We start from the raw sequence: 9701 nt of genomic DNA on the forward strand, positions 1-9701 counted from the left end.
CCTTTTTCTGTCTCCCCACCCCCCCACCCCACACACACACATAAAGAAACACCTCCTCCATGAGGCCAGACACTTTGTGTGTCTTGTTCACTGCTGCATCCCCAGGGCCTAGATTAGTACCTGGCACACAGCAGACACTCAATAAGTATTTGTTAGTTGACCGAATATAGGAGTGTCCTTACCTTTGCTCAAGCCATTCCCTCCACCTGGAATGCCTTCCCTATCCTTCCTGCCTTTCCTAATCCCACCTATCATTTAAGGCTCAACCCCAAACTCTACTCCTCCAGGAAGCCCTCCCTGATAAGTGGGGCCCTGGAAAGTGGCTTACTGCCTCTCACCTACTGTCCTGCCCAATTTTAGGTATAACGTAGGCTTTATGGCAGGTAGAGACTGTGGAGGAGACTAAAGGCAGATGAGAGCAGGCCAGCTTTATTGGGGTTAAGTGGCGGGGAGGGGCCTCCGTAGGCTCCGGGCCAGGGCAGAGCTGCAGCGTGAGCAGCTGGGACGCCACGTCACTTCTTCCACTCCTTCCTCTCATAGTCCCACCGGGAGGCCAGGCCTTGCACAGCGTTGCCCTTCATGTCCAGGATGCGCTGGAGCTGCTGGGCCTTCCACTCATCCATCAGGGTGATGGGTTTCTTAGGGAACACTGCAGGGAAGGAACCGGGTAGGGACAGGGGCATGCGGGACCCTGCCAGGCCCACGCCCTCCCGCTGAGCCAGGGTCTCCAGGCACAGGGCCAGGGTGCCCTGCACGAGGACCCCTCGCCACCCCCCACCAGACTCCCCACTAAAGCTGCACTCCGGGGACCTTTGAGTTATGATCCCCGCTCTGCCTTAGACTTGCTGTGGGAACTGGGCCAAGGTCCTTCCCCTTTCTGAGCCTCAGTTTCCTCACCTACTCTGTGACCCAAGGGTAAGAGGAGCACTGGTTTGAAGTCTTTCTGGGTCCAAATCCCAGCTCCAGCACTCCCTTGCTGTGTGACCTTGAACAAGTCACTTCATCTCTGAGCCCCAGTTTCCTTACCTGTCAAAAACAGGTCCTGTCCACTAGGGTTGTGGGGATTGAATGTGTTAGTATTTATAATGCAATTGGCAGAATGAGGGAAGATATGAAAACCCCTAATACATGATAGCTACTATAACTATAATTACTGAGTTTGCTCCCACTTATTGGGAAGGGTCCAGGATGAGATAGTTTCTTATGCTTCCTGAAGGGGTTGGGAGTGGGAGGTAGGATAGGGGTGTTCACTTTAAAACTATGGGGACCCAAAGGGTGAACTCACAGAGGCATTTTAGGTGCCTTGATGTGTGGATCAAGAAAGGCCTGGGGACCAGAGCTCCCAGCCCCGCTCACATCCTACTTCCTGGTCCATCTGCCCCTGAGGCCAACTTAACCTGCCTGACCTTTGTGCCTGGTACTTTCTATTCCAGTGGGTGTGAAAGAAGGGAAAGATCTTTATGGGCACCTATTAGTACCAAACATTGGGCTAGAATAGAATTTTTCCCAAAGGTTCTCTCATTTCATCCTCATGCAAGGTAGGAATTCCCATCACATTTTTACAGAAGAAGAAACAAAGTGAGGCCCCTGGAGGTGAAGTCAATTGAGGCAGAGACTGCCACCTCATCCCCAACATCCTCCCCTCTACTTCCAGAGCAGTGCTTCTCAAACCTGAATGTGCATCAGAATCACCCATAGGGATATTAAAACATAGATTGCTGGGCTCCAGCCTCAGAGTGTCTGAGTCAGTAGATCCAGAGTGGGGCTGAGAATTTGTATTTCTAACAAGTTCCCAAGTGAAGCTGTTGGTCCAGAGACCCCACTTTGAGAATCACTCTTCTGTAGTAATAAATGGTCGGTTGGGTACATGACCACTCAGCTAAAGACTATATCTCCCAGCTTCCCTTGTGGCTATGCATGGTCATATGATCACTTCTAGCCAATAGGATGTGAGCAGAAGTGGTGGTGCAACTTCTGGACCTTAAAGAGAGTGTGTCCTCCCTTTCCCTCTTCTTGGCTGGAATGTAGGCTTTATGGCTGGAGCTGGAGCAGCCATTTTGTATGTCAAGAAGGAAGCTGCATGTTAAGGATGGCAGAGCAACAAGACAGAAGGAGTCTGATATTGTGGAATCCCCATACTCCCCCTGGCCTTTTTTGTGAGAGAGGAAAAAAACTTCTATCTTGTTTAAGCTCTTGTACATTGGAGACTCTTTGTTACAGCAGCCAAAACAATATACTGAAATGTTCATGGTTAATAACAGCAATCAGTAACAACATCATTCATAACTATGTGCCAGGCACTAGCCAACAGTTTTCTCATTAAATCCTCACAAGAACCCTGAGATGTGGGCACTATTATTCCCATTTTACAGATGAGAGAATTGAGGCCCAGAGAGGTAGGGTCCCTACATTCCAACCCAGGCAGCCGTGCTCTGCCCTTCCCCATACACCTCTTTGGGGGACTTTTCAAAACTCTTCAGATGAATGCCAGCATAGTTCCCTTATCAAAGCTTGGCTGGTGGCTGTGGCCACAAGGGCATGGCCGAGGGCTGCGGCCAGGTGAGACACTGCCACTCACCATAGACCCGCTGCCACCAAATCAGCAGACCTGTGAATCCAAAGAAGAAGAAGACACAGCCCATCACTGTCTTCCACTCGTTGGAACGACGGTTCATCTCTGTGAAGGTCTCATGGAACTGGAGCCGGTACACTGGAGGCAGGTGAGGGGTGGGGGAGGAGGGGCCTCAGGTGCATCCATTCCGAGGGCCCTGGGCCAACTCTTGGCCTCAGGGACCTCCAGCCTCCCCCTCCCTGCAGCAGATGCTGTTCATTCAGCAAATTCTTATTGAGCATCTATGATGTGCAAAGCATGGCCAGGAGCTGATGGCAAAGCTGGCTCCCAGGGGCACTTCTGGTGGGCAGCACTTGGGGTCACACGTCCCTCCTGCTTCCCAGGGTCAGGCCCCTGCGCTCCCACCCACCTCATCTGCCTCTTTCTGCTCCATCTCCCCACACCACTCAGTGATGCCCAGGACCCTCCACGCTCTCCAGCTCCTATATCCTTCCCCATGCTGTTCCTACTACCTGGCAGCCCCTCCTCCTCACCATCCAACGCCAACTGGAACAACCCTCCTCTGGAAGGCCCACCAGGATTCCACCTTTCTCTCTCCTTTGGGTTCTCACAGCCCCCTGAACACACCTCACCCAGCCGCATATCCTGTATTACAGCTATCTGGGTTTGTGTTGGTTCCCCCACTGGACTGGGGGCACCCTGAGGGCAGGAACCCTCAGGGGGATTCACTTCTGTGTCCCCAGCATCGCCTAGCACCAGGCTGTACAGAAACAGTTCAACGAATAAAAAAATGAACGAACAAAGGAATGAATTTCACCCCTCAGGTGTGCATTCGAGTCTTTGGGTAGCTCTGGCTGTCTTGGCTGGGGGCTCTCCCTGCCCACTGCTCCGTGACAGGCCAGGCCCTTCTTTGCAAAGTCGCCCCCAACCCCACCCTGAGACCTACGGGCCACCTTCTCAGCGTGGCTCAGCTGCGTCCAGCTGCCCTTCTCCTTCTCCTTCAGGGCCTGCTGCTCTGCGCTGAGCTCCGTGCAGAAGGGCTCATCGGGCATGGGGTAGGAGCGCTGGGCATGGTAGCTGGTGTATGGGGGCATCTTCTCCTTGCTGTGGGCTGCGGGCACAAGGGAGAACTGAGTTCAGGCTGCCCCTGGGACGTCCTGGCACTAACCGTAATATTAACAAAGAGGGTGGCACTTACTGAGCACTTACTGTGTGCCAGGAGCCATGCTAAGGCCTTCGGGTGAGTTGACTCATTGGCTCGGCATCACTCTGAGACAGTGATATTGTTCTCTTCATCTTATAGAGGAAGAAACTGAGTAGCTAAGGGACTTGCCGAAATTCACAGAGCAAAAGGGAGCCGGGTCAGGGCTGCAATTCAGCCCCTCTGGCTTCAAATCCTGTGTCCTCTGGGAAGATCTGGGGTGAGGAGGGCACATCAGGCAAGGGCAGTGGGTAGGGAAAGGTTCAATGTGATGAACCTGAGATGGCAGATGGGAAACTGCCCCGCAAACTGTAAAGCACTATCCCTATGCTTTTAATGAGTGGTCAAGGGCACAGCTTTGGAGCCGCGGAACCCCAGTTCCACCCCAGCCCAGCTCTGACAAGCCCCTTTACCTCACTGTGTTCAATATCCTCATCTGGAAAGTGGGGATAGTAAAAGAACCTACCTCACACTGTTGTGGAAGCTTCAAGATAATGCACTCAAAAGGCTTAGCACAATGCCTGGCACACAGTAGATGCTCCATAAATTACACTGATAGACAGAGGTTGGTTTTACCTCTGGCTTCCATTCTTGGACGCTTTCCCTGATGGCTAAGCCCTCAAGGGCTCCATGTGAGTGTCCAGAACAAGGCTGGGTGCTAGAAGGGTCTCAGTAAAGCTTCTTCTGTTTATTGTCACCAGAGATGCCCTCAAGGAGGGCATTGGTACCACCTTGCCCAAATAGCATGGGAACTGCTTTGGGCAAAGAGTCCTGGCTCTGGGCCTGTTTGTTCACCTGAGAAATGGAGGTAACAGCATAGCATCCACTTCATGTGGCTGCTGTGAAGTCTAAGTGTGTTAATCTCTGCAAAAAGTTTATCACAGCTCAGGGTACATAGTAAGGGCTCAATAGATGTTATCTGTTTTTATTCTCCAGAGGGTCAGGAAGGCCCTTCTATCTGGCTGAAGTCTCTCCTACTTTAGGCCTCTTTCTTCTGACTAGCATGGACACAAGCGTCTGGAAAGGCGGTCCAAAGTTCTGTCAGCACCCTCAACCTCAGGACACAAAGGCCTTAGGGGCCTGAGATATGGGGGTCAGACCCTGAGAAAGCTTCGGAGGAGGGGACGGCTGTCTCTATTTCCTGGAAGAATGTGGCCCCGGACCAAGGGGTAGGATCATGGGAAATGGTTTGGGGCAGGCCCAGGGCAGCATGAAAGGGACCAGGGGCAGCCTGCAGACAGGACCCTTGCCCCTGGCCTTGCAGTTAGGCAAGGGTCAGGGCGGGGTGGGTGTCCAGGTCTTACCAGTGCCTCCTGGGCTGTGGATCCCTCGCATTCCAAGTCCTCCTTTCCTCAGCACCAAGCTCCAGGCAGCTCTAAAGGACATCTGAGGGGGGCGGTGTGGATGAGTCCTGCCCTCTGCCCTCTGCCCTCTGCCCTTCCCCTCAGGATCCAGACAGAAGAACAGCTTTTTCACAGGTGTTATGGCTGGGGGACTGGTCCCCAGGATTTCAAGGTCACCTCCTGCCCCTGCCCCTTCTAATTTTGTATGATATACCTATGGGGGTTGATGGGCATCCTAGAAATTTGGAGCCCCCTCCTGGGACCTCAGTTTACCATCCGAGAAGTGGGAGGAGGCCTGACTCTTAAGGCAGGACCTGAACAGTTTGGGTCTGGGAGCCCGGGCTCTGGTTCCAGCCCCAGCTCATGGTGGCTAGGTTGGGAAACCTCTCTCAGCTGTTTGCCCTCTAGAGGAAACAGGGTGGGAGTCCAGGTAGGGAGGGAGCAGGTCCTGGGATAACTCTCCTCGCTACAGGGCCATCTGCCAAGGTCTCCTGCAGATGGTTTGGCCCCCACCCCTTCCCCCATAATTGGCTGCCTACGTGCCTGGAAAGCCTGCTCTGCTGGACCTGGTGGGAGAGGGGGACAGGCGAGCCCAACCTCCCATCCCCAGGGAAATCTCAGGGTCTGGCATCCCATGGGGGCGAGGAGGGGACTTAGAGGAGGACAAGGACCAAACTGGGTCAGAGGGAGGAAGAGAGGCACACATCTGGGGAGAAGAATGGGGTATCCCACTTCTGGAAATTGAAAGAGGCCCCACATCTAGGGAAGGAGAGGCACCCAATCATTAGAGAGAGGGAGGGGTGTACCATATATGGAAAGTGGGAAGGGGCCGCACATCTGGAAAGGAAGGGCTCCCCATCAGTGATGAGTGGTTGAGAGCCCCACCTATGGGGAGGGAAGGAGTAATCTACATTTGAGGACAGAGATGGCTCCCCATATGCGGACGGAGGAAAGTTCCCCTCAACTCTGAGCTGCCAGTAGCCGCACCCCCCCCCACCCCCATCCTCCTCTATAGCCGCGTCCCCACGGGCCCTGACCGGGTGGTAAAAGCCGGAGTCCCAGCCGCGTCCCCCACCGGCCCGGGTTTGGGCAGCCGGGGCTCTCCCCACCTACTCACTCACCGTGCGGCTCAGCGGAAGCCAGAGCGCGACCCGGGTCTGCGGAGCAAGTAACAGAACAGGCTGCAGAGGGACCGGAGCGCTGGCGCCCGCCTCCGGGCCCGCCCCACAGCCTTTCCCAGGACCGCCCCCGCGTGGGAACGTCCTGCCTGGGAGAGCCCAGCCCGTGTCCCTGGGGGCTCCCAGCCACAGACTGGGGAGAGGGGCTGCACAATGACTCCCCGCCTCAATTTGCCTGCCCACCGGGGTCCTGCCTCTGGAGACCCCCAGCTGACGCAGCCCTGGGACCAGCTGGCTGTGTGTCCTGGGCTGGCCCAGCCCTGTGAGTCCGGTTGTCCCAGGAGCTGGATCTTCCTGCCTTCACACCTTTGCTCACCGCTGTTTCTTCCACCTGGAATGCTCTCTTTTGAGGACCCAAGTCTTGGCAACTTTCCAGCCCGGACCCCATGCCTTCCTGCTCTAGGAAGCTACAAGCATCTAGAATCTGGGAGCTGGCCTGTGGTGTACCACCTGGCACGAATGCCCTCATACTCAATGACAGGTGAAAAAAGCCTCCCCCTGGGTTCAAATCTTAGCTGTGTGACCTTCAACAAATGGCCAAACCTCCCTGAGTTTCTGTTTTCTGAAAAAGAGAGCTAATGATATCTCTTACCTTACATGATTGTTGTAAAGATTAAATATGTCAATAGAAAAGCATCAGGCACATTTATTCAAGAACTATTTATTAAGACCTATTACAGCTGGCATTATTGTCTATTGTTTAACAGGTTAAACGCTTGGGGATTTAGAGACAAACAAAACCAAACACGGTCCCTGCCATTTTAGGGCTTACAATCCAGTTCCAAGAAGAGAGAGGCCTGTGCAAAGGCCCAGAGGCAGAAAAACACAGGTGTATTCACAGAACAGAGAGAGGCCATCTTGGCCAGAGTGTAATGGGCAAAGGAGAAAGCTAGAGAGAGGCTGGAGTACCAAGCAGGGCCTCATAAGCCATGGTGTGGATCTTGGATTTTATTTTAAAGCTGGGAAGCCAAAAAAGGTAAGTAGGGGAGTGATGTGGTTAAATGGAGCAGAACATGCGTTCAGTAAATATGGCTTGGAATTGTTAGAATACTGATTCTGGACTGATGGGTGAAGGCTGTGAATTCTCTCGTGGCCTGGGGCCAGAACTTTCTAGGTCTCGAAGCTCTGGTCCCCTGAGGTGTGCCGAGCACCCACCCACCCATCAGGGTTCCTATAGCCCAGTGAAGCCATAGAGACCCACGCTAGCCAGTGCCTGGAGGAGGGGGCTTAGTGCCCTGGAAGCAGATGAGTCTTGAAGAGCAGGGACTCAGGGGGAGGTGCTAGAGAGACCGTAGAGGGGCAGGATGCATGTCACCTCCATTCTGGGAGGTGAGAAGGCAGTGTGGGAGTCTCCTGGATGTCCAAGACACCCCAGCTCCCAGGACTGGCCTTGCTTACTCCTGGGGGCTGCTCCTCCCCCTTCCCCATGATCAAGGGAATTCCAGATTTGAGAGAACCCAAAGAGGACCACCTTACCTCTTGGATGCTGTCCAGGGTGTCCTGAAGATTAGCCCTAAGGACAGAAGATGAGGTAAGGCCCTCCTTCAGGCAACCTGGGGAGGACACACCTTGAGTCTTGTCAGAACTTTCCAGGGGCAGGTGGATGCTGGCTGCACTGGGGTGAGTGGCAAATGTGTAGGCTCTACTGCTGCCACACTCATGACTAAGTGGCTCCATTTCTGGGCCTCAGTTTCCCCATCCATTACAAGGGCCTCCCAAGGGAGAACTTGACCCTGGAGAACTTGACCCTCTGTTCTTCTCTACCCTCTCCCACCCCCATCTCTGTGGGAACTCCAGGCTCCAGATGTGCAGCAGTGCTGTGACAAGGAACATCTGTTTGGGAAGCCGGCCCCAGGGCTGAGGGTGATGGGGTGATGGCAGGCTCCCCGGCGGCTCAAGGTTGATATAGGGCAGCACCACTGCCTACAGGGCGATGCCCAGCAGCATCTTGAGGTCTGGAACCTGGAAATAGTCAGACTCTCCCATAAAACAGGTTTCTCAGGTGTCCCGGGGCCGAGGAGTAGGAATCTTCCCTGGGAACCTTGGTGGGCACAAGGTGGGCTCCAGATGAGGCATTACACACCACTCACGGCAAGGGGCCCTACATGTGAATGCAGGCTGAGATTTCAGAAACAGCAGGAATAGGAGGTGAGAGGGATCTGTCCCTTTCAGGCGGCCCTGCAGCTCCAACCCCCCAGTAGGAACCCATACAGAAAGGAGCAGCTCTCTCTCACTTGATCAGATTCAGGGAGGCCCTGAGTTTCTGCTCAGACACGAAGACCTGAACCACAATCTCAGCATCCTGCTGGTACGACCCCCTCCCCTCCAATTCAGGCTTCATGCAGGACCCACCTCTGGCCTCCCAGCGCAGAGGAGATACTGAGGAAGAGCTAGGTCTCATGGAGGACACAAAGCCGAAAGTAGGAAGAGGTGTTGGACAAAGCGTTGCGGACCCGTATCCCCAGCCCCTGGGGAGCCCCTGGAGCCATTTGAACATGGGGAGGAGGCCTGGGATAGGAGGGGGCGAGGCCAAGAAGTGCAGGGACTGGGGAGGAGATATAGGGTAGTCGGAGACCGGAAGGTAGGAGTGGGCGTGGCTTATCCTTAGGGGCGGGGACTGCGTGTAAGAGTGGGCCAGGGAAGAGCAGGGCAACCGAGGCACTAAGGGGATGGGGCCAGTTGGGCGGAGGGAGGGGCCGGTAAACAGAGGGGGCGTGGTCAGGACAGAGCAGAGGCCGATCCCGCCCACCAGCTGGAAAGCTGACTCCCAGCAGGGACACTGTGATTCCGTGACACTGCGGTCTTCAGGGCGACGGGCAGTGCCAGCATGAAGGTGCCCGGGCGGCAGCGCAGGCTCGGAGGACGTCGTGCGAAGACCCGCAGATCCAGCAGGGACCAGTCCAGAAAGCGCTTCTGCAACTGTGGACAGGAGGGCCGGCTCAGAACCGACGCCGAACCAGGGCTACCACGGGGGCGGTCGCTAGTGGCGGGTTTCCCGGCCCTAGGAACGATCCCGTGGCGCGAGCAGGAGCAGGTGGAAGCCCTCGGCTGGATTTCATTGGGACGGGACGGGACCGGTGGTGGCCTGGAAGATGTAAACCTCCTTCTGGCAGGTCTGTTATCTCTGCACCACCACACCTGGGGCACGAAGTGAGCGAAGCCCGCGTTGTTCAGCCGGAAGAGGAATTCCTCGCAGAGTTGCAGGGGAGACGTTTGAGGCCGACCCCTCTGGCTGTCACTCATGGCCTCTTGGCCCCCCCCACAGGCGGCCGTTATTCTAGGTCCCGCCACCTGCCTCACACTACTCACCTACGTCCCTCGTCTCCTCCCTCCTTCCCCGTCCTCGAGCTGCCAGTCATCCTTCCCTGGCCCCTTGCACAGTCATTGTGCCCGCACCTCTGGACTCT

General features: G+C 55.2%; 1 protein-coding gene across 3 annotated transcripts; it reads right to left on the reverse strand.

The window, feature by feature from the left end:
- Nucleotides 1-413: 413 nt before the first annotated feature.
- On the reverse strand, nt 414-6326 carry COX4I2 (cytochrome c oxidase subunit 4I2). Of its 3 annotated transcripts, none has more exons than XM_082432269.1 (5): nt 6238-6326; nt 5078-5159; nt 3519-3683; nt 2579-2710; nt 414-649 (listed from the first exon to the last, which is right to left on the reverse strand). In XM_082432269.1, exons 2-5 carry the CDS (start codon nt 5157-5159, stop codon nt 513-515), a joined length of 516 nt encoding a protein of 171 aa, XP_082288395.1. In that variant the 5' UTR covers nt 6238-6326; the 3' UTR covers nt 414-512. The 3 variants fall into 3 exon arrangements, with proteins under 3 accessions (XP_082288395.1, XP_082288397.1, XP_082288396.1); XM_082432271.1 differs by lacking the exon at nt 6238-6326 and adding an exon at nt 3782-3868; XM_082432270.1 differs by lacking the exon at nt 6238-6326 and adding an exon at nt 3771-3868.
- Between the last annotated feature and the right edge of the window lie 3375 nt (nt 6327-9701).

This window comes from Balaenoptera physalus (genome assembly GCF_965194825.1).
Source record: "Balaenoptera physalus genome assembly, chromosome: 16".
NCBI classification, from domain to species: domain Eukaryota; kingdom Metazoa; phylum Chordata; class Mammalia; order Artiodactyla; family Balaenopteridae; genus Balaenoptera; species Balaenoptera physalus.